Source organism: Pelodiscus sinensis, chromosome 3, assembly GCF_049634645.1.
Source record: "Pelodiscus sinensis isolate JC-2024 chromosome 3, ASM4963464v1, whole genome shotgun sequence".
NCBI classification, from domain to species: domain Eukaryota; kingdom Metazoa; phylum Chordata; order Testudines; family Trionychidae; genus Pelodiscus; species Pelodiscus sinensis.
Genome location: NC_134713.1, coordinates 61,690,091 through 61,717,763, shown reverse-complemented (window position 1 = coordinate 61,717,763; position 27,673 = coordinate 61,690,091). Strand labels below are relative to the sequence as shown.

At 42.1% G+C, this 27,673-nt stretch overlaps 2 protein-coding genes across 5 annotated transcripts in view; one reads left to right on the top strand and one right to left on the bottom strand.

Annotated features, from left to right (window-relative positions):
* Nucleotides 1-21,111, top strand: part of SNX14 (sorting nexin 14) — a 70,026-nt gene extending 48,915 nt beyond the window's left edge. For all 3 annotated transcript variants that reach the window (XM_075923838.1, XM_075923837.1, XM_075923839.1), the window contains 6 exons: nt 3,819-3,942; nt 4,495-4,659; nt 5,735-5,830; nt 11,096-11,187; nt 11,485-11,541; nt 17,179-21,111. In XM_075923838.1, the coding sequence (XP_075779953.1) occupies nt 3,819-3,942; nt 4,495-4,659; nt 5,735-5,830; nt 11,096-11,187; nt 11,485-11,541; nt 17,179-17,217 (573 nt within the window). In that variant the 3' untranslated portion in view covers nt 17,218-21,111. The remainder of the gene's footprint in view (nt 1-3,818; nt 3,943-4,494; nt 4,660-5,734; nt 5,831-11,095; nt 11,188-11,484; nt 11,542-17,178) is intronic.
* A 3,062-nt stretch (nt 21,112-24,173) lies between these two features.
* Nucleotides 24,174-27,673, bottom strand: part of NT5E (5'-nucleotidase ecto) — a 49,098-nt gene continuing 45,598 nt past the window's right edge. For both annotated transcript variants that reach the window (XM_075923841.1, XM_075923840.1), the window contains one exon: nt 24,174-27,038. In XM_075923841.1, the coding sequence (XP_075779956.1) occupies nt 26,875-27,038 (164 nt within the window). In that variant the 3' untranslated portion in view covers nt 24,174-26,874. The remainder of the gene's footprint in view (nt 27,039-27,673) is intronic.

Genomic DNA, 27,673 nt, shown 5'->3' with positions numbered 1-27,673 from the left:
CTTCTGAAAGAAGATACGCAAATTTGGCTCAAATTTGCAGATCTTTTTTTTTTTTTCCTGAGAGAGGCTTTTCTGATATTTGGCCTGTCTACACGGGGCCAAATATTGGGGAAAAAAACCCTCTTTCAAAAGCCCCTGTAAACCTTCTGAGCCAAATTTGCATAACTTCTTTGAGAAGCCGTACGTAGTCTAGACAATGCCCTAAGATGATCATTGAAGGTATTACACAAAGTTGACATGGAGAACAATTGATCACTATCCTCTTTGTACTCAGTTTTTTCAACCTTTGCTCATAAGGGAGTTTTCCAAAACTTTTATCATTTTTCATCCTCTCCTCTGGACTCTCTAATTTGTCCAAACCTTTTACTTTGGCTCAGGCTTCATCGGTGCTAATTATAGTGGGACAGTTACCTCCAGTGTTGTACATATCGCAGTCCTGTTAATATATCTCAGAATGCCATCGCATTGCAGTATTGGCTCAGATTTACCAAATATAATAAACACAAGGTACATTTGCAGTCTTAGGTAAGCAATTGACATGAATAAATGTTATGATTATATATTATTTGTATTGTATTGGGGCCCACAAGTTATACCACAGGAAAATTTTTACTGATTTTTCTATGTTGACTTAGAATCATAGAATCATAGGACTGGAAGGGACCTCGAGAGGTCATCGAGTCCAGCCCCCCGCCCTCAAGGCAGGACCAAGCTCCACCTACACCATCCCTGACAGATGTCTATCTAACCTGTTCTTAAATATCTCCAGAGAGGGAGATTCCACCACCTCCCTTGGCAATTTATTCCAATATTTGACCACCCTGACAGTTAGGAATTTTTTCCTAATGTCCAATCTAAACCTCCCCTGCTGCACTTTAAGCCCATTACTCCTTGTCCTGTCCTCAGAAACCAAGGGGAACAAATTTTCTCCTTCCTCCTTGTGACACCCTTTTAGATATTTGAAAACCGCTATCATGTCCCCTCTTAATCTTCTTTTTTCCAAACTAAACAAGCCCAGTTCATGAAGCCTGGCTTCATAGGTCATGTTCTCTAAGCCTTTAATCATTCTTGTCGCTCTTCTCTGTACCCTTTCCAATTTCTCCACATCTTTCTTGAAATGTGGCGCCCAGAACTGGACACAGTACTCCAGCTGAGGCCTAACTAGTGCAGAGTAGAGCGGCAGAATGACTTCACGAGTTTTGCTTACAACACACCTGTTGATACAACCTAGAATCATATTTGCTTTTTTTGCAACAGCATCACACTGTTGACTCATATTCAACTTGTGGTCCACTATGACCCCTAGATCCCTTTCCGCCATGCTCCTTCCTAGACAGTCGCTTCCCATCTTGTATGTATGGAACTGATTGTTCCTTCCTAAGTGGAGCACTTTGCATTTCTCTTTATTAAACCTCATCCTGTTTACCTCTGACCATTTCTCTAACTTGCTAAGGTCATTTTGAATTATGTCCCTATCCTCCAAAGAAGTCGCAACCCCACCCAGTTTGGTATCATCTGCAAACTTAATAAGCGTACTCTCTATCCCAATATCTACATCATTGATGAAGATATTGAATAGTACGGGTCCCAAAACAGACCCTTGAGGAACTCCACTTGTTATCCCTTTCCAGCAAGATTTAGAACCGTTAACAACCACTCTCTGACTACGGTTATCCAGCCAATTATGCACCCACCTTATCATGGCCCTATCTAAGTTATATTTGCCTAGTTTATCAATAAGAATATCATGCGAGACCGTATCAAATGCCTTACTAAAGTCTAGGTATATGACATCCACCGCTTCTCCCTTATCCACAAGGCTCGTTATCTTATCAAAGAAAGCTATCAGATTAGTTTGGCATGACTTGTTCTTCACAAACCCATGCTGGCTATTCCCTATCACTTTATTACTTTCCAAGTGTTTGCATATGATTTCCTTAATTACCTGCTCCATTATCTTCCCTGGGACAGACGTTAAACTGACCGGTCTATAATTTCCTGGGTTGTTCTTATTCCCCTTTTTATAGATGGGCACAATATTTGCCCTTTTCCAGTCTTCTGGAATCTCCCCTGTCTGCCATGATTTTTCAAAGATCATAGCTAAAGGCTCAGATACCTCCTCTATCAGCTCCTTGAGTATCCTGGGATGCATTTCATCAGGACCTGGTGACTTGCTGACATCTAACTTATAGTCATAAGTCAGTTCTTTAGTATTTCAAATATATTTACCACTCTACCAAATAATCTTACAAAGAGTAAAATTGCACTATGTCTTAAGGCGCTCTTATGCACGTGGCCCTTGCTATTTCTAGAGCAGGGGTGGCCAACCTTCGGCTCACGAGCCGCATGCAGCTCTTGAAATGAAAAATTGTGGCTCCCGTACCCACAGCTCGGCTCCTGCATCCGTGGCTGTTTTGCGTTCCCCTGCTCTGACCTTTTTTCCTTGGTTGGTCAGGGTGCCGCTTGGGGCAGTGATGCTGCTTGGGCCACACACGACTCTTAAAGGGGCAGGTTTTTTGGGTTTTTTTTTCTCAGCTTTTCTCAACTTCTTTCCCTCACCTTTTTGCACTGTATCCACCATATTTTGGCTCTTTGTCTGTAATGGGTTGGGTACCTCTGTTCTAGAGCTTCATTTCAAAGAGGCTACTTTAAAACATACAAAGCAATTGTTTAAAGTTGTCTGAGGCTCTCATAGGCCATAAAGGAGAAGAGTGTAGTTTTTCCAGTGATCCCTGACCTGAAGGGAGAGTGGGAGCATAAAGCAATAAAACTACAATTTCCATAAAACACTGCAATGCTCGTTTTGAATTGAAATATTTTGGGCTTTATCTACAATATATATTGGTTTGGGGGCATTTGTAATATGACCATCGCTTACTGAACTTTCCTTTGTGGGCCCCAGTGTTCTTTTCAGAAGCAATCTCTATCTGCTCTCTCTTGTTGGGGCCCTTACAGACTCCCCACAGCCTTTCTTGGAAGTTCTACTGCTCTCCACTTGGGGCTGGTTTAATGACCGCAAATACTTTCACCAGTAGGTTCCATCACTGTAATCCAAAGGTTCATGCTTATCTTTGGCTCTCAGAGCTCTTTCTTTGCTTAAAGCCTGCTCCTCAGAGGGTCATTTTTGATAGCTCTTCCTAGAGTTGAGATTTTTAGCTCTGGCTTTCTTTTATTGCCAGTGTTGCCTCAGTTCTGAAGGAGAACACAGTTTATATACTGCCTTCCTCCAAAGAGCTCTACCTAATTGGCTGGAAGTGACAGGAACATAGCCTTTCCCTTGTAATAGGACTCCTGATCAGTGTTCCCTCTACTTTTTTCCATCCATGTAAAAATAATGTTTTTGTGCACCGAGACGTGCAAATGTGCACCAGTAGTAGAAACAAAACCTAGGTGTGGGCACTCTGCTAATCAGGTGGGAGGCTTTTAAACTTCCCCTGAGCTACCACACAAGTATACAGCTTACAGGGAAGACTACTTATGATTCTAGGCCCATAAAGGAGAGTGAATGGTGAGGAAACTCCAGGACAACTCCCAATTACCCAGTACTGCTTCCTCTCCTCTACTACCAGGCCATTTCATTGTCCCTCTCCCTGGAATAGTCTTTTGGCCCTCTTGACTCTTAAAAGCCCAGTATATCCATTACAGCATTCTACAAGATACTGACATTTTTTTTGGAAAGCAAACATCATCTCTGAAAAATTTCATTGTTAAAATCAAATTTTCCATTGAAAATCTCAACCCATTTGAACTTTTCAGAACTTATTGTTTTTATTCTTGTTTTCTTGAATTTGTTTATAAATGTAATGTTTCTATTTTAGCTTTTCAATGATCTGTTCAAGAACAATGCAAACCGCTCTGAGAATATAGAGAGAAGACAAAATCAGAACTATTTTATAGAGATTGTAACGGTAGAGGGAGTCTATGACTACTTAATGTATGTTGGTAAGAAGTGATTTCTCTTTGTATTTGATATGAAGTCTAAAAGAGGTGTAAAAAGTTCAGGGTGATAATGTACTGTTTGAAAAGTCTGTCTAAAATGTATAGATTTTTATAACAAGCAAGATGACAGTTAGGGACGCTATCCTGTTTTGAAAGTTCTTACTGTTAGGGTGTCACAAATATAGCAGTGTCATTCTAATTACTCTGCTTGTATGTTGTATCTCCTTCCCTCCTATTCCCCCCACCCTGCGTTTTTGTATTTTGGACATAAGCTGCTTAATGCAGCACCCACATCTTCCTGAGAATTTGTCTTTCAGGTGCTACTCTAATTTAAATAAATAATACCAACACTTGATTTTTGTAGTAAATGTAACACACACAGATTTTAAAGCTATAGAATCTGCTGTAGTGTGAGGGCATGGAGTCAGGTTGCAGAGTTAGCTCTTTGATATTTAAAACAAAACAGAAACAAAATGTGCACGCTTGTTTAAGAAAGAAAGCAAGGTACTATGATGATGGGGACCTTCTTACTATGTGTAGTAATGACTTTTCCAGGTAGAGTTGTTTTCCATGTTCCTGACTGGCTGCATCACCTCTTGATGGGTGGAAGAATTCTCTTCAAAAACACATTGGAGATGTACACAGACTACTATCTCGACTATAAACTAAAACAGCTGTTTCAGGAGCATCGCTTGGTATCACTGATAACACTCCTTAGAGGTTAGAGAAAAGCCATGCGTATACTTCTCATTTTATCATGTGCTTCTTATACATTTTAAACCACGTTGGGACTTACTTATAAGATATTAATGACTTACTAGCACTTTTTTTGTTGGCGCAACCCAAAGTGTTTTGCAAGCTGTATAACACAACATGTGAAAAAGAACTTAGGCAACATAAAGGGTTTAGAAATCAAATAAATGAGTCAAAGTTGAGAAATTCCAAAAGTCATATTCTGCAATCTGATCTTGAATTTTTAAATAGAGGTTTATAGTGAGCAAGGAAAAGAAGGTTAAAGGACAGATCAACATGATGGAATTAATGATGCAGTAGATATGTGACGTTAAGAAATTCTTAAAGTATGCATTGGATCGCATCTCTTTTTTTTTTTTTTTTTTGGAAGATTAATACTAGTTTTCAAATTGTTTCCCTTTTCTAAAAAGAGGGGAGGGGAGGCAAAGAAAATTAAGCCCACAGGACAAATTGATCAGACTGAACAAAATTGCTATATTTAGGAAAATGAATTGGGTGGAGGACAGTTTTGAAAATTACATCGCCCAAAGAGAGATTGCAAATAATGAAAACAAAGTGAAGAAGCTTTGAGTGACTGAAATCCAAAATGAACATAAATATTTTTAGCTTTCTGTAGTAAATATGGCAGTTGCAACAGTCCCCATCAATACTGAGTGGCCGTTTGATATAAAGTGAAGAATATCTTTATATAATTGTAAGTACAAGAGGAATTACAATTAAACGGCATATAATTAACCTACAGCGGAATTTAACTAGAATAGATGTGATACTTTTAAAAATTAACTTAAAACAAGGAAAGAATTGGCAAAACACTATATTCCAAACAGATAAGGTATTTCTGGTTATGAGCAGAATAAGAAGACGACAGGCTATAAAATGGCATGGCTATAACTTATTTCCAGTTAAAATCACGTGGAAAACAGAAATTTAATTCTGAAGACATCATTCAAAAGCCTGGTATCTGGTTTTAGTTACATATACAATGTACAACTTTACTGAAAGCCAACTCCTGATGCCAGTTTTGTTCTTTTGGTTGTTACAGATGCTGTGTTTTGTGAGAATAGTGAACCTCGCTGTCTCCAAGATAAACAGAAACGAGCAAAGCAGACCTTTGAAGAAATGATGAGATATATTCCAGGTTCTACATCCATGTGACTTATATATGCTCTTTAGCCTTTAAATCGGGCATCTAGCTCAAATATATCATTAATGCTAATTTCCTGATCTATAAAGCAGTTATGTGGCTGATGTTTTAAAGAGTTGCCTAAAATGCTGCTGTTTAATGAGATTTTCATTTCATAGATTTAATGAGGGTTACTCTTGCCCCCAGGACTATTGTGTAATGGTTAGATAATGACACTATGCAGGTCAGGAGGAACATGGGATATGAACTAGTTGTGTGACTGACTGATCTTGAACAAATCACTATTCTTCTTCATATATCATTTGGTCCAGCTCAAAATTGGGTAAAAAGCAGGGCTTCCGTAAAAGCCTGAAGAAGACTTATCTAAGCTATAATTTTCCTATATAAATTGGGGAGGGGGGGGGATCATCCTATAATAATTCATTGTAAATGTAATTTGAAGTTGTTCTTTGAGTGCTAGTCTCTGTGTTCTGCACATGGGAATACCTGAGCTCCATACAATTGAAACAGATTTCTAGCAAGTAGAATCGGTTAGTCTGCACTGAACAATTGCTCCCCTTGTGCTCTCTACCAAAGATATGTGGGTTGGTGCCGATTGGTGCCTCTTCAGTTCCTCCTTACGAGTTCATGGCTTGAGTTGGAATCCTCTGTGTCTGAAGCAATTTTTGCACAGTCATTCAAAAACCTAGAAATATAATTGTATATAGTTTTTGTATTCTGAGTGTGTTTGCAGTTTAATTAGTATTGCTTAGTTTCCCCCATCCTAGGGAGAAGTACTATGCCCAAAATCCTGAGGTTTAAGAACTGTCTTCTGATCCTGCTTGTTTTCAGTTAACAACGAACACTAGCTCTAGACCTTCAGGATATATATTTTCATTTGGCATTTTACCAAGCCAGAGAAAATTCCTTCAGTTTGTCATGGCAGAGTAGTATTTTCAGTACATGGTGCTGCTTCTTATGCCTACTCCTCTCTCCTCAACCCATTCCCAGGTTTTTACCAAGGATATGTTTGTGGTACCTCAGAAAGAAGGGAATCCATATTTTCCTGTATCTGAATGACTGACTGCTGTCCCTCACCCAGAGCTGCCAGCTCAGTCTGTTGCCACGAATGCCTCCCTGGTAGAGTGGTAAGCACATCTGGGGTTGCCTAAAGTTCAGGGTCTATCTGTCAGAGCAGGCAGCCTCATTGCATATCCACATGCTAGAACATCAGGCCATCTATAGTTCCTGTCATGTCTTGCTAGACTGCATCAGGGGATCAGTTGTTCGCATACTTATCAGCAGTACCACCACAGTGCATTATGTGAACAGATAAGGGGGAGCATGCTTCAAGATGCTCTGCTAACAGGCAATCTTGTTGTGACAGTTCTGCATGAGGAGAATATCACTCTGATAGGCAACTGCTTGCCTGGGGTCGCAAATCATCTTGTGCGCCATCTCTGCAGGAATTTTTCCTTGTAAGTGGTCCCTAAAGACATGTGCTCTGTGGTTCACACTGTCAGTTCAGTTTCTGGCATCCCTTCCTCTCCATCCTGACCAGCTGACAAGGAATAAGGTTACACCTTGCTTTTGCAAACTCAGTTCCTTGCATCTCATGGTATGGCGGCTCTGTGACTGAATGAGGAGGAAGAGCAACATTCAGCAGCTATTCACTGGGTTTTACTCAATAGTAGAATGTCTTCTATCCTAATGACCTATCTGGATAAATGGAAGTGATTTTCAGTATGATTGTTGGTGTGAGAAGTTCAGCCAATACTGACTTGTGTTTATAACATCTAGGAGAATTTACTGCATCTTCAGTTGTCAGGTCTTGTTCTTAGCTCATTGAGGGTGCATTGGGCTGTGATTTTTAGCATTTCATTATCCCATTCCTGGAAAGGTCAGGGCTTGTTCCCACTACACCAGGGATTCATGCAGCAGGGATTGATCCACTGGCTTTTGATTTATTATATCTGCTAAGACACAATAAATTGATCTCAGAGTGCTCTTTCATCTGATACTCTACCATAGAATCATAGAATCATAGAATAATAGGACTGGAAGGGACCTCAAGAGGTCATCGAGTCCAGCCCCCCGCCCTCAAGGCAGGACCAAGCTCCACCTACACCATCCCTGACAGATGTCTATCTAACCTGTTCTTAAATATCTCCAGAGAGGGAGATTCCACCACCTCCCTTGGCAATTTATTCCAATATTTGACCACCCTGACAGTTAGGAATTTTTTCCTAATGTCCAATCTAAACCTCCCCTGCTGCACTTTAAGCCCATTACTCTTTGTCCTGTCCTCAGAAACCAAGGGGAACAAATTTTCTCCTTCCTCCTTGTTGACACCCTTTTAGATATTTGAAAACCGCTATCATGTCCCCCCTTAATCTTCTTTTTTCCAAACTAAACAAGCCCAGTTCATGAAGCCTGGCTTCATAGGTCATGTTCTCTAGACCTTTAATCATTCTTGTCGCTCTTCTCTGTACCCTTTCCAATTTCTCCACATCTTTCTTGAAATGTGGCGCGCCCAGAACTGGACACAGTACTCCAGCTGAGGCCTAACTAGTGCAGAGTAGAGCGGCAGAATGACTTCACGAGTTTTGCTTACAACACACCTGTTGATACAACCTAGAATCATATTTGCTTTTTTTGCAACAGCATCACACTGTTGACTCATATTCAACTTGTGGTCCATTATGACCCCTAGATCCCTTTCTGCCATGCTCCTTCCTAGACAGTCGCTTCCCATCTTGTATGTATGGAACTGATTGTTCCTTCCTAATTGGAGCACTTTGCATTTCTCTTTATTAAACCTCATCCTGTTTACCTCTGACCATTTCTCTAACTTGCTAAGGTCATTTTGAATTATGTCCCTGTCCTCCAAAGAAGTCGCAACCCCACCCAGTTTGGTATCATCTGCAAACTTAATAAGCGTACTCTCTATCCCAATATCTACATCATTGATGAAGATATTGAACAGTACAGGTCCCAAAACAGACCCTTGAGGAACTCCACTTGTTATCCCTTTCCAGCAGGATTTAGAACCGTTAACAACAACTCTCTGACTACGGTTATCCAGCCAATTATGCACCCACCTTATCGTGGCTCTATCTAAGTTATATTTGCCTAGTTTATCAATAAGAATATCATGCGAGACCGTATCAAATGCCTTACTAAAGTCTAGGTATATGACATCCACCGCTTCTCCCTTATCCACAAGGCTCGTTATCTTATCAAAGAAAGCTATCAGATTAGTTTGGCATGACTTGTTCTTCACAAACCCATGCTGGCTATTCCCTATCACTTTATTACTTTCCAAGTGTTTGCATATGATTTCCTTAATTACCTGCTCCATTATCTTCCCTGGGACAGACGTTAAACTGACCGGTCTATAATTTCCTGGGTTGTTCTTATTCCCCTTTTTATAGATGGGCACAATATTTGCCCTTTTCCAGTCTTCTGGAATCTCCCCTGTCTGCCATGATTTTTCAAAGATCATAGCTAAAGGCTCAGATACCTCCTCTATCAGCTCCTTGAGTATCCTGACTTCTCGGTGAGAAGAGTAGCTGGTGTTAACGGGAGAGCAGCTCCTGCCAACCTAACCACACACAAGACATATCAGTAAGTTCGGTGACTTCAGCTATGCTATTTGTGTAGCTGAAGTCATGTAACTTAGATCAATGGTAGAGGTTAGTGTAGACAAGGCCTCAAACTTTTCCAGTGCTATGGTAGCAAGATTCTTCAATTTGATCCTCCACGTCTGAGAGCCAATTTCTTTGTGGGACCTTGTTGCAGTCTTAGCGACTTTAATGGTACATACATTTGAGCCTCTGGCATCTTGTCCCTTTCTTGTTAGAAAACTGCAATCCTGATGGTGGTAATGCTTACAAAGAGATTAAGTCAAAAGCTTTGATGGCAGAACTCCTTGTATGCCATTCTCAAGAACAAAGTAACTTTATGGCAACACCCAAAATGTTTGTCTAAAGTGGTCTCTCAGTTTCATTTGAATCAGGCAGTATTTACCTGTATTTCTTCCTAAGCTGCATTCATTTCTGGAGAAGCAGCATCTCTAGATATTAGCTGTCAGCTTTCTGTCTAATAGAACTAAACTGTTTTTGTGCTTTGGCTCATCTGTTTGTGTCATATGCATATAAAGGGGCAAGTGGTTTCTCCATACAGTCTCTAAGTGAAAAATATCCTGTATCAAGACAGCATATGAAATATCTTCAGTTGTGCCCTCTCAGCAGGTGCACGCGATGTCAATCGCGTTTTTAAGCGAGGTCTTAATATTGGATGTTTCCATGTAAGTAACCATTTCTTTCATTCCTACCTGAAGCATTATACCACAGTTCAGATCTATTCTGCAGATGCAGCTGTTGGGACAGCTCTATTACAGAAATTTATAGTAACTGCATCCTCCTCCTGTCCCCCCCATCCTATTTGAATACTGCTTACCAAACACTGACGTGTGGAATACACATAGGGACCAGGGCTTGAAGAAATGAAAGTTACTTGTAGCCAAAGGTTATTTGAGAAGTATGGTCTTTATCTGTGTTCCACTCTCCTTTCTACTTCTTTTCTGCTTTGGATCCTATCTGATTTGTGGTAAGAGAACTAGAGACACATCGATCTATACCGCTCTTTACTCCGTCACTACGGAGCATGAGAGGGAGCAATTGTGCAGGCATGGACCAATAGATGCTACTTGCTAGAAGTCTGTGGTCTTGGGTATATGGAGTGCACGTATACCCACATGTGGAATACAGATGGAGCCATACATCTCAAAAAATCTCTACGTACAGGTAAGAAACCACTGTTTTATTACAAAAAGCATTAGGGCACTAAACTTAGGTTATATATTTTCTATCTAAAAACTGGCAGTGACTTAGTTCTTTGATATTGAAAGTAAAACTATAAGTAAAAAAGATATATTTATATATCACTGCAGTGGATAGGCTAATAAAGAATATTTTTTTCTCATTTTGAGAACTTGAAGAAATAGGCTTCCACTTATACTTCCTAAAATTCATTTAATAGACACTGAAGCTAATTCTTAATTAAACTAGAATAAAAGCAAAAGATTCAGAAAGATATTTAACTTAACTGATACTAAAAACATTCATTTGAAAAGTAAGTTCATAGCATTCAAGATTAGAGTCACTGGAAGTGCTGAGGATATGCTGCACTTAGTTTTGATCTAGCCATGCTTTACTATAGTACCAAACTAATTTGTAATGGCTTTTTGTGACTGGTATGTGTTGGTATTTGGTCTAGATTTGATAGGCAAATGCATTGGAGAAGACGCCAAGTATGAAGGCATCAGACTTCTGTTTGATGGAATGCAGCAGCCAGTGCTTAACAAGCAGGTACATGTCATTCTGCAATTATATGAGAAATCTTATTGCTTAACACAGCATGTCATAAAGGATTGCAGTGGTCTTTTGTGACCTGAGATAAATGCAAATTCTCTTTGGTACTTGGTCCTGTCGTGAGGGCAGGGTATTGGACTCGATGACCACTCAAGGTCCCTTCCAGTTCTATGAGATGGTATCCTTTTTTTTTTTTTTTTTTTTTTTTAAAGGAAGAGCAGTATAGTTGTCTGAAAGCGTTGTCATAATAACTGGCCTTGACCCTTTTACAATAACTACTTTTTCTGTTTTTAGTTGACTTACGTTCTGCTGGATATTGGGTTACAAGAACTGTTCCCAGAACTCAATAAGGTATGTGACGAAAAACCCACATAAGTGCTGCAAAATACATCTCCTCCACTCTGTTAGTTACTTTAGACTCCTCTCTATTAATCACAAGCAGATAGACAATAAATCCCAATTGTTACTGTTATCATTCCCCATTGAAAGGTTAATTCCATTGATGAGGGTATTTTGTTAGGTAGAAAAATGCCTTCAAAGGCAAACTTTTTGATTTTTTTGCTGATAAAATTTTTTTCAGCTATTTGGGTCCATTCCATGAGGCCTGTACATTGTGTTAGAAGTAAAGGTACCTCCCAATGGAACGGTGCAGGGCAGCCTGCAAGGTATTCCTGTAAGCCTTGTCATTATTGATTGTCACATTTCTGCACTTGCTGTCTTTAGGAAGTGTATCCTGCTTGCTGTGTTCTGGTTGAGGTTCAGCATTTTTCCCATCCAGTGTGTATTTTGTTGTATCTAATTTTAGTCATTTTTTTCTGTAATTCCCAGTGTTCTGATAAAGAAGAGAGGAGTCACGTAAAACTGCTGTATAAGGGCTAAGCACTATTTATATAGTGCATTATAATCTGGAAGGGCGTGATGTATTTGTATTCATGGTATATATCAAAAGAGAATTGCATACTGAATATTTTGTTAGACAGGTGACTTGAATAATTTATTTAAAATATAGCTCTTGCATCTTAACAACCGAGATTGTAAACACCAGAGCATAGTGCCAACCCAGGGGCCAGATGTAGGTGCTCCCAGCAGGCTGCTGCCACTTTGTTTACCTGTACGTCTGCAGGTATGGTGGCTTGAAGCTCCCGTTGGCTATGGACTATCATTCCTAGCCAATCAGAGATGTGGGAAGCAGTGTTCTGGTCCATGCCCAGGGAGGTTGTAGAATCTCCATCTCTGGAGATATTTAAGAGTAGATAAATGTCTATCAGAGATGGTCTAGACAGTATTTGGTCCTGCCATGAGTGCAGGGGACTGGACTTGATGACCTTTCGAGGTCCCTTCCAGTCCTAGTATTCTATGATTCTATGCCGCTTCCTGTAGCTCCCATTGGTCAGGAATGGCAATCCACAGCCAACAGGAGCTTTGAGTGTCCATACCTGTGGAAGCACAGGTAAATAAAGTGGTAACGGCCTGCCAGCTTAATGCCCACCCCTGACTTAACACAGAAATAATACACTGTTGTTGAAGCCAAATTAATATTTCAGTTTTGCTTAGTAAATATAAGTTGAAGCAAACTAAGGCCATTTATATTATTTACTATCACTGAAGAGAGACCTAACTTAGTTGAGTCTGCTTTGTGCATTGGACTCTCATTTAATTCCTCTTTTATTTACATGTTCTAGTGATTTCAAATCAAGTACAGTGGAAGCAAATGAAGGGAAATAGCTTTCTGGCCCGTGTACTTTAATAAGACTATCAAGCTGCCACTCTAATCCACTAAATTATTTCTGTATGTGTCGCAGTAGTTAAAGGTACCAGTAGCATTAACCGATCCCTCAAGTGAAGACTTCCAAATGAAGGTCATAAAAATGATTCAAGTTTTTAATATAAACACTTAAGTACAAAGAACCTGTTAAGAGAGAGAAAAACCAGGAACTGTGTACTCCAAAAATTCACCAGTACAAAATGGCGAGTTTACTCCAAAACACTCCAGGCAGTTTAGTCACTCTTTGTGGGATTCAGTTGTGGGTATTGTACAACAGTATGCTCATTACATGCACACACAATTGACAGTGATCTCACTCAATCCTATAGAATTATCATGGGTACTTTGAAACTAATTCCCGCAGTGTTGCAATACTTTTTTGTGGGGATTACACTACCATCAGTAAGGTGGGATGCCTTCAGTAAAAAGGCAAGTAATCCTTCCTTCAGAATACCCTTTGTGAAAGGAGAGAAATGCCAACAATTCCAGGGAATCTTTGAACAACTCCCTCCAGATACCTTGAACTGGTTGTACTAAATCATGTGACAGCCTGTTGATACTATGACCAAGTGGAAGTTGAGAAATGACCCCAAATATAAATGTGGGGAAACTAGATCAGTGGTTCTCAACTCACAGGCCACATACAGCCCAATTAGCACACATCTGCAGCCTGTCTGCTAAAAAACCTCCAAATTTGCTGCTCTGGTCTGGCAGGGGGGCAGGCCTTGCTGAGAAGGAGACAGCATGCAGCAGCCTTGTTTCATCACTCCCTGCAGTAGGTGTTATGTTTATAAGAAGCAAATGGGATCTTTTTAGGGGAAAAGGCAAGGCTCTGTGTTTATTAAGAATACAGTAATAAAGCTATGCTTCATAAAGACACACACACACACCCCTGCAGATGGTGTATAGTTACTAGTCTGTTGTGGCTCAAATCAATCTTGCTGGCCAGGAGTGAGGAGTCTGGGTCTTTTGATCGTTATTCGGGGCTTCTCTGAGGCTTGGCTTGCAGGACCAAACCCAGAGTCTTAGTGGCAAGAGCTTCCCGTTTTACATATGTGCATTCCCATTTGAGTCTATGGGTATTGCAGTGTCATGCTGCAATCATTCATCCTTAAAAGGTGCTAATTTCAGAGTTTTCCACAGTTATCCATTGATGGCTATTGTCAGGTTTCCCATCATTGTCTCTTGCTTGTGTCTTACTCTTGGGGGTGTCTGCCTGTCTCCAGGTTTTGTCAATTCTGCTAATTTAATTCAGACTAAGACACGATGGAAGTTTCCTAATTATCTTCAAGGTTTCCACTTCTTCCTCACCACCTTCTTTGCTAACAGGAAACAAGACCTTATAGTAGTCTAATGATGAGGCATACAGAACATATAAGCATGTCATTATACATCAGATCATTTATACATCATACTTTTATTACATTTTGACTACACTTTGGGCAGCGATTGCTGCAGAGGTGCAGGGTGCAGGAGAGTGGGTCTCTGGTGTGATTTGTGGGGATGGGCAACATATGTGTAGGAACTAGAGATTTGCAGGAATATTACAGCGCCCCCATGTTTTAGTGGGGACAAGTGCTCCTGGCCCTCTGTTGGGGGTCTTGGCAGCCCTGCACAGTGGCACTGTCTTGGCTGCCCAGTAGGTTCCAGGGTCTGGGTCCCGGCTGCTTGGCCCCACACCCAGGACTCCACTCCTGGCCCCCCTCTGTGGAGGAGTCTCTGGTGGGATCATCACACACAGAAGGGACTATGGGTTTTTTGGGGGGAGGGATGCTTTGGTTTTCAACTGGAGACCCACAATGCAAGTTGTGGGCTTCATATGCAGCACATAGTAATAAATACATTGAGAACCAGTGGCCAAGACAAACACTTGAACACAGTCTGATGCAGTGTACTCTTGGTGTTTTCCACCGCACAAGGAAGTATTTGATACAAGTGATAATGCTATGTCTTGGTTGTCATTTTAAAGCAATAAGCTATGATGATCATCTTCAGGAAGAGCTTCAAGCCTTCTGTTTTTGTGTGTATACATTAGTAAACTTAAGACTCTTCTCCAAATTAAAGCAAATCTAACGGGGAATTAATTTAAAATCTGGGCTAGAAACTGGCTGGGATCACAAGATTGTGCACTCTTAAAGCCATCATCACAATTCCTTTAACTCAAGCAAAAGTGATTTTGCTACTTGACTGCTTAAACTAAGGCATCAGCTATTACTGAGATGTGTTTGATTTTGGTCCTCTGAACTTCCCCCAGAGGTCTGCCAGACCATTCAAGATCTTGGATTTTGAAAATCCCTCATTAGTTTTGGATGATTTGACAGTAAACTTCATAGACCCCTGTGGGATTCTAGGAGATATGCCCTCCCAGTTTGACAAAAAATCATGGATAACTACTCTTTGAATATGAGTTTTCAACAAGTTCTGGTAATTTTATTTAGCCCACATTTCCTTTGTTTACTAATACCTTTTATGACCCTTGCTAGGTGTAATTCATTTTATGCCTTAGTTTTTTATTTTGCCCCTACATTCTTATGGTATTTGGTACTTTTCCTTAGTTATTTGTCTGTGTCCCCACTTTTTATAGAATTCGCTTTGTATTATCAGATCATTAAAAGCTCCTGAGAGTTCCATATTGACTTCTTACTTCATTGAACTATTCTGCCTGATATATTGTCAGAGAGAAACTGTCAGTTTTCCTGGACATCTTTTTCCCATATTTTTTTTTCCATGTGAGCATACCTGGCAATTTTCCAAGTCTGAGTTTGTTTGTTTTTTGAAGTCCATTCTTCTTGACTTGCTGCTTTCCTGTCGTCATTCTAAGGAATGAAAGGTATCTGTCATTTGATCACTTTCAGATTATTTTTCTACCTCCAGATTCACAGCCAATTTCTGTCTATCCTCTTGGTTACTTCCTCCACTTTCTGAAACAGGTTGTCCTGAATACATCCCAAGAACTTACTGGACACTTTCGTTTTGCCCTATTACTTTTCTAACAGATGTTTGGGTAGTTAAAGTTCCCCCGTTATTACCAGGTTCTTGTATTCTAGATATTCCTGCTGTTTGTTGCAAAAAATGCCTCATCCATCTAAGACCTCTACCATGATGTTGTTCATGTTCTCTCCACCTCCATTTATCTTCACCCAGAAACTTTTGACTGGTCGGCATCTGACCTTCTAGACTTCAGGACAAGTGTATATATTCTTTGATGTTTAATGCAATGTTTTCTCATTTTCTTTTCTCTGCATGTTCATCCTAATCAGGCTACGCTCTTCTATACTATTAATCCAATCAAGTCTCAATGATGACAATTAATTCATAATCTATCTTGTATAACTCATAGTCTAGTTTGTTCTTTCCATTTGTTCCCCATACTCTTGCATTTGCTTATTTATGTATTAAGATCCTCTTTTTCCTCCTTTTGTTCTTATGATCTTTTTGTAATTTTGCCTCTTTTTTCGGTTGCCTTTTTTATGCCTCCTTGGGGCTTTTATTACCCCTACCCCTTTGAACCTAGTTGAAAATGAGGTATTGTGCTGTAATACCATAGCTTGTTTACCTATTTGGTAAATAAACCAATTCTGAATGGTGCTTTGAAATAATCCCAGGCTTCAGGTTTATAGGTCTGTATATTTCCAGCTCTTCTGTTTCTTTTCAGCCGTTAATCTTGATGTCTGACATCTTGGGTTCTTATTTGATTAGACTTGTCATTCCGAGTATACATGTAATCATTTCACATGTACTGGATTTAACATCCAAATGAAACATTAATAAATAGATTTTAGAAGAGCAGTAAAATGTCATTATATAAATTCAGTCTCCAGCACAATGTATATCTAATCTTCTGGAAACCCTGCAGGAGGGCAGGGGGGATATGGGATGATAGAGGGAAAAATAAATCATAGCAGGGGAAGAAGAAAAATGAGAGGAAAAGGCTAAAGATTTCATTTCAAAATGAAGGATGGTGCTCAGAAAAGTTGATTTAAGGGTTGGGAACAACAGGAACTACAGAGAAAGGAAAAACATTTCCTGATTTTGAGACACAGTAGGAAAAAAAAACATTGGGAACATTATCCTTTAATTTCTAGGCCTCCATATTTATGATGATGGTTTCTAGTATGGGTGTTTAAAATTTGTTGTTCTTTGTGCTTTTCTTTACATAAATATACATTTCCATACTTCATTAAATTATAGAGCAATTTGTTTTTCAATTTCTATTTTAATAGGTTCAGAAAGAAGCTACATCTGTGTCATCTTGGATGTAAAAGCAGGAGCTTGGATGAACACCAAATGGAAATATGTGAGGTGCCCTAGTTTTAATAGAGGTGTGACATTTTTAGTCTTGAATTGTACATTTTCTTGTAAATAACAGTGAAATTTAACTTCTAAAGATGTTTGCCTAATAAAGATTAATTCAAATTTAATATTGAATGCAACTAAGAACTTTGTCTGATATTTGAACTTGTTATTCTTCTCAAAACTGTAATCATTACTAATAGACAAAATACTAATTTTTTCAAAAAAATTGTCAGTGTTTTGTCATATATTGAAAATCAGACCGGCGTAGCAGTGTTTCTCAACCAGGGTATGAGAACCCTTAAGGGGGTACTCGAGAGAAGTTGGGGCTGAGGGAGGTGTATGTGAACACAACTGAAATTTGGAGAAAACTGAATGTTTGTTTTAAGTTTTACAGCGCTTTATTATTTTTGCACTTTTTACACCAAAAATTTCATCGCCCACCCGGTTATGATTAAGTTGTTTAAACAAATATGTTGCAATGGTAGAAAAAAAATTGCATGTCTGAAAACTGTAGGTACTGGGGGTACTTCCTCCCTCCCCCCAAAAAAAGGGTACTTAAAAAAAAAAAAAAAAAAAGGGGTTGAGACACACTGCTGCGGAGGACCAAATCCAAATGTTGTACTGCTAAAAACAAACGGGTCATCTTCCTGAAAAAAAGTTTAAGAATCGTGGAATTAGGAAGATTTTTTAAAGAGGTGGCCGCTCTATAAAAAATTTGTTTTAATAGCATAAGGTTGCAGAATGTTGCAAAAAAGTTCCTAAAAATTAATAAATCTCCATGTCTTTTTCTCATAGCAAGTGAAGAAATTGAATCGGTTGCAAGTAAATCATTATCTCAAAGCTTATTAAGATTTTCGCCCTTCATCCTTTGTTAGCAAAAAAAAGTACTTACATTTTGTAGACGACCGGGAGCTAATGATCATTAAAGTGTATAGTTAATTTAGCAACTGACCGTGCAACATGAAGCACTTCAGAAATAATTAGGTGGCTACAAGGTTGTGGTCTTTGCTATTTTTACATTAGAAGTATCACGGATAGAAAGTTTTATCTTTCTTGAAGGATCAAAAAACTGGAGTGGGAGCCCCAATCTATTTTTAATGGAATATGTTTAAAGTAACTTCCCACGTTTTGAGAGAGAGAGAGACACACAACACACACGTTTTAAGCTTTCCTCCCTCCTCCCCCCCAAATAGCCACAGTTTCTGCCTGAGTGATATTAGAAAACCCATTGACAAGTCTTTTTGAAAGTAGATTTACTTAATGTAGATATATTATATTTCCATGCTCTACCTTTTCCCTGATACTCCTGGGAAGCACTTTTTATGAAAATGGTAACACCAAATAAGATAGCGTTGTATGCTAATAAGAAGTGTACAGCAAACATAAGTACACAAATCTATAAGGGTATGTCTACACTACAGCACTAATTTGAACTAACATAGTTCGAATTAGTTAATTCGAACTAAGCTAATTCGAATTAGCGCATCTAGACTTAAAAACTAGTTCGAATTAGCGTTTTGCTAATTCGAACTAGCATGTCCACACTGAGTGGACCCTGAACCGAGGTTAAGGATGGCCGGAAGCAGTGCCGGCGGGGCATCAGATTAGGACTTAGAGCGTGGAGCTGCTGCCTCAGGCTAGCCGAGGGCTGTGCTTAAAGGGACCCGACTCCCACCCCGGACAGACAGTTCTCAGGGGTTCCCCGCTTGCAAAGCAGTCCTGGCTTGGAGTGCCCTGAGTGCCCACACTCGGCACATCACAGCACTCGGCCATCAGCCCGGCTGCACTTGCCGCAGGCTGCCATCCGGAGAGGGGGTCAATCAAGGGACTTCAGGAGAGCTTCCACCCCGAGAAGCCCACAGAGCCACCCCAGTCCTCCCCATCGGGGGCTCGTACCCCATTCCTCCCTCACCTCCTTCCACTTACCCCTCCCTAGCCCCCCTTCCTGATGTACAAAATAAAGGACACGTGTGTTCAAAAATAGAAACTCTCTTTATTGAACAAAACTGGGGGAGACTGGGAAAAGGAGGGGGAAGAGGGGAAGAGAGAGGGTGGGAGAGGGGAGAGCAACTAAAATGATCAGGGGTTTGGAACAGGTCCCATTTGAAGAGAGGCTAAAGAGACTGGGACTTCTCAGCTTAGAAAAGAGGAGACTGAGGAGGTATATGATAGAGGTCTATAAAAGCATGAGTGGTGTGGAGAGGGTGCATAAAGAAAAGTTCTTCATTAGTTCCCATAATATAAGGACTAAAGGACACCAAATGAAATGAATGGGTAGCAGGCTTCAAACTAACAACAGAAAGTTGTTGTTCTCAAAGCAAATAGTCAACCTGTAGAACTCCTTGCTGCAGGAGGTTGTGAAGGCTAGAACTAGAACAGAATTTAACGAGAAGTGAGATAAAGATAGGAGGTTGGGTAAATGGAGTGCTATTAGCCAGGGGGTAGGAATGGTGTCCCTGGCCTCTGTTTGTGGAAGGCTGGAGATGGATGGCACGAGACAAATGGCTTGGTCATTGTCTTCGGTCCATCCCCTCCAAGGTCCCTAGGGGTGGCCGCTCTCGGCAGACAGGCTACTGGGCTAGATGGACCTTTGGTCTGACCCAGTACGGCCATTCTAAGCTCAGGGCTCAGGGTCGGGGGTCTCAGTGGACCACCTTGATTTTCATGCCAACCTGCTCCTGGGTGGCCAGGCTGGCAGCTCTCCTGCCCTAGACGGCCACTTTCCTGTGCCTAGTGCGGAGGTCGTGGATGAGGTCCACGATGTCCGCACTAGACCAGGCGAGCGCCCACCTCTTGCGGCCCCGGGCAGGCTCCTGGGAGCCACCAGCCTGGTCCCGGGAAGAGGCGGAGGGCTGGGTGGCAGCGGGTGGTTGATTCTAGCCGTGCCAGGTACAGGGTCTGCTGGCTGGGTGCTGGCAGGCTTGCACCTGGCACGGGCACCGTAGCCAGCCTGTGCCCCTTTAAGGGCTCCGGGGCCGGGAGGGGGGCAGTAGAGTTTCCCTGGTGGTGCCCAGAGTGGCCACCAGGGAAAGCTGGGGAGGGCTAGCCTCCCACTAGTTCGAATTAAGTGGCTACACAGCCCTTAATTCGAACTAGTTAATTCGAACTAGGCTTAGTCCTCGTAGAATGAGGTTTACCTAGTTCGAATTAAGCGCACCGCTAGTTCGAATTAAGTTCGAACTAACAGTTTGCATGTGTAGCGCCTATCAAAGTTAATTCGAACTAACGTCTGTTAGTTCGAATTAACTTTGTAGTGTAGACATACCCAGACAGTGTTAGAACTCTTGGTCCACCTCTGTCTCTCATAGTTATCCCCTTCACATTTACTCCCTGCTCTCATTTGCACATAGATGGCTAAAATGTTAACTCTAAATGTTAAGGGCCAAATCCACTTCACAGGGTAACTGGAAGAATATATCAGAATTACAGCTGAAGCTATGTAACAAGTTCAGTTGCTTCGTGCCCCATCGTGCACTTTTTTGTTTCTTATGTCCATTTAAAAGGGACTAGTCTGTTAATCAGACACTTATTCTGCTGGAAGTCTTCTCCTCTGAGATTTTCTTATTTATCAGAGGAAATTACAGCCTCTATAAAAAGAGAGTAACTGTTCAAGGAATAAAGTATAACGTGCTATTGAGAGGATATGTGAAATCCAAAAACTCACTGCAGATTCCTGAGAAATAACTTTTCTAATAATGTGGAACAATCTTAATCTCCTAGCGTAAGAGGATTTTTGTTTGACTGTTTCCCAGTTTAAACCAATCTCTTACTATTCGGCTACGTCTAGACTACATGCTTCTTTCCAAAAAAAGCATCTAGTCTGCACTAAGCAGATCAAAAAAAAAAAAAAATCCACGTTTTCGAAAGAGTGCGTCCAGACTGTCTTGATGCTCTGTCGAAAAAAATGGCACCTGGAACCACTTCTGGCAGTGCATGGGGGCAGCATTTACTTCTGGGTGCTGCTGCATAAGCCTTACTTAAAGGGATCCCCTTGGACAGCCGTTTCGCTGCTGTTGCTGGCTTGCCTACCTCTCAGAGGGACAGAAAAGCTGCTGCACTGCTTGCTCTGGTTGCCCAACTTACGTGGACACCACAGCATTTGCTTTTCTGTTGGTTTTTCTGGTGCTTATTTGGTTTTTTGCCATGGAGCCAGAGCTGCCCTTGAGCAGGTGATGGCCCCATACAGCCACGCTGCAAATTCTGCTTCATCTACATGCCACCGTCATGATGCTCCTGCCCAATCTGGACCCAGACCTGAGATATGAACCCTTCGCCCAGGATGCAGGACCAATGCCCTTGCCTCCAAACTTTTTCATGGAGAGGCATTTTTGGAGGTTCAACACCAGTTCCAACTGGTGGGACCAGCTCATCATGGAGCTGTGGGACAACCAGCAGTGGCTCTACAACTTCCAGATACAGAAGGCCTCATTCCAGGAGCTGTGTGCATGTCTCACCTCTGTGCTCCAACAACAGGACACCCACCAGCTACCGTTTTGATGGGACACCAGTTTGGCGTGGAGAGATCTACTATCTGGGACATCTTGATGGAGCTAAGTCACTCTCGGGGGACAGTCCCTGCTGAGTAGGGGGGCTGAAAAAGGGGGACTGTTAGGAAAGGGCAAGGGAGAGAGGGGGATGGAGTGGGAGTGAGCTCCTCGACTCACCCTGCGCTGCTCTGAGGCGGCATCCTGAGGAAGGGAATCCTGAGGTGTTTGAGGGGGGCGAGGTGGGGAATTCTCCTCCTGAGAGTTCAGGCAACCCATCTAACTTCCTGGTTTTTGTCTATTTGTCTCTTTCTTCAGGTGGTGAGGGCCATCAATTCAGAGCTTCTGAACAGGCTTGTCCATCTGGGAGACCTGGACACCATCGTGGCCAGCATTGCTGGGCTTGGCTTCCCGAACTGTGGAGGAGCTCTTGATGGGACACACATCCCAGTCTGTGCAGTGCCCCTCGAGCAGCCCAATTCATTAACAGAAAGGACTACTTCTCAGTGTGCTCCAGGCCCTGGTTGACCACCAGGGATAATTTACGGACATTTGTGTCGGGTGGTCGGGGCGGGCACATGATGCCCACATCTTCAGGAACTCCTACCTCTACCGCAGGCTACAGGCTGGAACATTTTTCCTGCAGCAGGACCTTGCATTTGGGGATATGCAGATGCCAATGTGCACTGTGGCCGATGCGGCCTACCCCCGATGCTGTGGCTTATGAAGCCCTACACCAGCCACTTGGATGCGAGCAAGGAGCAACTTAATGTGCATCTTAGCCAGGCTCGCATCCAGGTGGAATGTGTGTTCGGACATCTTAAAGGGAGGTTCTGTTGCTTGCTGACATGGCTGGAGATGGGGGAACGCAACATCCTCGAGGTGGTGGCCGTGTGTTGCATTCTCCATAACCTTGTGGAGAGAAAAGGGGAGGCCTTCCTCCTGGGGTGGGGGGCAGGTGCTGATGGTGAGGGGAGGCAATTCGAGCAGCCCTGGACAACTGCCATCCGCCAGGCTCACCGGTCTGGTGTTCGCATCTGGTAGGCCCTGAGGGAGAGATTCTCAGAAGGAGCCCACTGACTCTCCCCAGGGCCTCCCCATCTCTCTGCTGCATCATAATACTCCTGCACCACCTGACCCCAAATCTGAGCCTATCATACCCTGGAACCCCCTGTCCTGAGCCTCTCTCATCCCCACATCCTCAGTCTTCTGCCACAACACTCCTGTATCATCCACACATCACAAATCTGTGGCCTGAGCCCATCATACTCGCAGCTTCCTTGCCCTGAGCCAGTCCCATATCCAACCCAAACTCCTGAACCCTCACTTCCACAAGCCTGTGACTTGCTTGGCCCACCAATCTTCCACCTGAGCCCAACACTCCCCAGCCTGGAGCCCCCTCCCCAAGCCAGCATCCCCTTCTCCTGCATCCAAATTCCCTCCCTGAGCTTGCACTTCTCACCCCTTCCCACACCCAAATCTCTTATTCCCACCCCAGAGCCCGCACCTCCTGCCTCAACCCAGTGAGAGTGTATAATGGCTGGGGATAGCAAGTGATGGAAAGGAGGGGAACAGAGGATGGGGCCTCAAAGGGATAGGGTCTTGGGGAAGGAATGTGATTTTCATGCATTGGTGGGTTCCCCTCTTTTTTTTTTTTTTTTTTTTTTTTTTGACAAACCTAGGGGGTGCCTTGAAATTCTGAAAAGCGTTCCATGGCCAAATAAAATTAGGAAACACTGCTCTAATGCCATCAGTTCATTTTTATTTCCTGTAAAACAAGGATCATTAAGCAAATTGCAAACAAGTTATGTTCAGCTGTAAACAGTATGGAAACATTTTGATGACATTTCTTTAATAATATGAAGGTGATGTTAGGGTTTGCAATATCTGACCCTAACGCTGTAAATAAAGCTTGTGGGGAAATGAGCTAATGGAATAATAGTGGTAAGCTTAGGGCAGTTATTTCCGGTAAGATAAGTATGATTGAAAACTGGGTACAGTTGTCACCAATGTTCCCTTCTAGTCTTTTCCATCCTTGTGCGGAATAAATATTTTTATGTGCATTAAGATATGACATTTGAAAACACAAAACCTAGGTATAGGTGCTCTGCTAATCAGCTGGGTGGCATTTGTATTTCTCTTGACCAGCTGTCCAAGCACACAGCTTACAAGGAACACTGGGATGTAGTAATGCAGCCATAAAACTAGGAATTTCCTTACACTGCTGAAAAAAGATTTTTTGATTTCATGGTTTCAAAGAATATTTCACATTGATGATAAACTTTTAAATATTTCTATTTATTTTAAAAATGTCCATCTGTCTGTGAGTCTGTTTGTTCAAGAACTCCTCCTAAACAGTAATAGCTAGGTCTACAAAATTTGATATGCTGCTTCCTCGTATCATAACTTTGGTTTGGTTTTACCAGGATAATGGAATGTGCATGTTTTTCATAAAATGGAAAGGAAAGGGTCTTGCAGGAGGGAACTGCACTGCAGAATGACCACAGGGTTTCAGCTATAACCCCACTGGGCAAGCCGAGGTCAGGGGTAAAATAAAGGACAGCTATCTACTATAAATTTCAGAGTGAGTTTGTGAGTGTGTGTCTGCATGTCACCCAACTGGGAGACATGCACCCCCCTCCTCTGGCTCTACCTGCTGCAGCTGTTGTAGAGAGGTGCTTCTCACCTGGCCCCAACATTTGCCGTGAGAGGGCTGGGGTTGTCCTCGCTTTGAGGTAGCCTGCATACTGAACCCCTCATCCCCAACCCCATCTCCACTGTTTTAAATGAAAAACAAAACTTTTTTTAAAGGACCCAAGCAATGCTAGGTAAATCTACTATTTCTATATAATACAAATTTTCAGCATGGAAAGGCATTTTTTCATTAATGCTTGAGTTCGAGAGTAGAAACATTAAGGAAGTGCACTTAAACCTGCTGTATCAAATTCAGCAGCCTACTACTTGTCAAAATCCTGCATCCTGCCCCATCATTCTGCATCGTATGATTCACAGTTTTTAATCTGACTAGTGACAAAATATTGTGCTATATTAAAGAGGAATTAATGCAGAGTTAAGGATGCCCAGGGGCACAGCATGCCCTTCAGGAACATTCCATTTCGGAAAACCCAAGCTTCTGAAAACCAAGTATTTGCCAGTGCAGTCTTAACTTTGCCCCTTTCCTCTGGTGCTGGCAGTAATCACTGGGAACGACCCTGCGTGTGGCCCAGGTGCATTTATTGTATAAGATTTGCTATTTTGAATAGTGGAGAAATTAGTTTGAGCAGACTGGAAGAGCTGTTTGTGATTTGAAGAGATTTTGGCGGGAGGGGGGGGACACATGATTTGTGTTTCTGGCTGTGAGAGAGAACTTTTTTCTCTGACCCCAAGTATGATGAAAGGAAGGAGGTGCCAGAGTACTTTGCAAGATCTAGTGTGCTTCCTTTCAGTGTTCTCTTGCCAAGGTTGTGGCAGTAGCAAGATGAAGAGGCACCTTGCTATGGGGATTGTCAGCAATTAGGTGGAAGATGAGCATAATATGAAAGCTTAATGAAAATGTAACTGACCTTGTCATGGTTTGGAATAGAGATGAGATTTTTTTTCCCTCTCAGCTGAGTGTCTCTCCATTAAGCCACACAGTTACTCTGTGCTGTGATTTTTTACATTTTCCCCTGTGCACTTTATCATGACATGGGAAGACATCAAAATCTTTGGTATATTTAGTTGCTAACAGAACTGATGAGAGAAATCTCAGGCATTGTCTGTGTCCTATGAATGTGTTGGTTCAAGGATATTAGAGAGAAGGTTGGTGAGGCAATATCCTTTATTGGACCAACTTCTGTTGGTGAGAGAGGCAAGCGTTTGAGCTATGCACAGCTTTTCTGTTGGTTTTATGACATGATGATTACAGTAACTTTGAATATGAGCAGACTGGTGTCTCTCTTTCCTGCCTCCCTTACTTTCCCCTTCAGTCAGTTTGGTCTCACTTTCCCCTACCATTAAGCCATTAGACTTCAAAAGCTAGGTGTGTGCGCGCACTCAAAAAATGTGCTGTCTTCTGCCTACTTTAAGGAAAGCTGTCCTTTAAGGGGACTGCCTATCACTGCCCCCTCCAAGGAGGCATAGCAAGTTTGGAGCATTTAAAATTGTCTTTAAAATGACTGTTCTGTTTAAATGTCAACTATAACAGAGCTGGTGTGCTGTTGTGATACTGTAAACAATTAATCATCAGCACCAGCTTTGCTGTAGCCAGATATCCAGGAGAAACTAAACCAGGAGCATAGAAGGTGCTATGAGAGGTAACCTATGTATTTCCCACACTGATGGTCTCAGCTGTCCCAGAACAGCCCACAAAGATGAATTTAGCCTGAAGCAACAGCTCTGATAGGTGTTAACTGCTTCACTCATTTCAGTGGCTACTCCAACCCATAGCAAAGCCTTAGAAGCGCAGACCAGGGACACCGGGAGCGAAGCTGCAGCCACGGCAGGGTCCCGCGCCTCTGAGGCTTTGCCAGAGCCGCTGTGGCTTTGCTCCCCGTGTCCCTGGTCTGCTGGGGGGGGGGGGGCACAGCTAGTGTGCCTCCCCCCCCCCCCCCCCCCCCCCCCAGCAGACCAGGCTTTTGTTGTGGACCCTGGGGCAGAGCTGCTGGGGTGCTGCTGGGCTGGTCCAGTAGCGCCGAGGAGTGGTGCTACTAGAGCAACCCAGCAGCACCCCAGCTGCTCTGCCCCAGGCGTCCCCAAGTCAGCCGTGCTGAAACTGACCAGCGCTAACTACAGGAAGCCCGAGGCAGAGTTGCTCTGCCCCAGGCTTCCTGGATTCAGCTGCTGATCAGTTTCAGCAGCAGCTGACTTGGGGACGCTTGGGGTTCTTAAGTTGAATCTGTATGTAAGTCAGAACTGGCGGTCAGTTTCAGCAGCGGCTGAATCTGGACACCAGTTCCGACTTACATACAGATTCAACTTAAGAACAAACCTACAGTCCCTATCTTGTACGTAACCCGGGGACTGCCTGTATTTAAAAGAGCCAAGTTTTAAAGCAAGAGCTGGTCTCAATCTTCACTGTAGCAGAGCTGGCTCTCCACTGTAATTACTGAATGGATGCTGTGAACTAGGGTCTGCTTTAATGTTTGCTGCAAATAAGAGTTAAAAAATGAAATGCAGGAGTGGTACAGTGAATAATCCAGCAGTCAGAGTAAGACTTCCTTGGATGAAATTTCCTGCAGAGAACTTCACTCTACCTTCAATTGCTGGAAAAACACGACCCATTCTAGAGATGTAATTGGACACAACTTCAATATCAGAATCACCTAGATAAACAGAAGTTATACACTGATATTAGTCAAATTACTATTCACTTTACATAGCAACTGCTAAACTTTGTTTTCTTGATTCTCATTTTCAACTGTAGTCCCCCTTGGAGTAGGAATTGATTTCTATATTTTCATATTCAGGAGACCAGTTACTCATGACAAGTGGTTTTCAACCTGTGGACCCTGGAGGTTTGAAGACAGATTTCTAAAGAGTTTTGCACCTGCATTTGAAATGTTAGGGGTCTGAAAACGAAAAAAAGGTTGCAAATCACAGCTGATTACAAATGCATCTTCTACAGGGATGAACCGCTAGAATAGTTAAACTTTTCATAATGTTTGTTCCTAGAATTTCCAATGTTGGCAAAGGAAAGTATACAGGCAGTCCCCGGGTTACGTACAAGATAGGGACTGTAGGTTTGTTCTTAAGTTGAATTTGTATGTAAGTCGGAACTGGTACATATTGTAGGGGAAACTCTAGCCAAACATTTTTTTTAGTTTTGGATAGCATAGGGAAAGGTTAACTCCCCTCTAATGTTTGTTTTGCTGTCTGTTCCCCTGTTCAGAAGATTTCACATCTATTTCTGTCCCTGTGACAAACTCAGGACTAAAGGAGTAATCATCAAATACCAAAC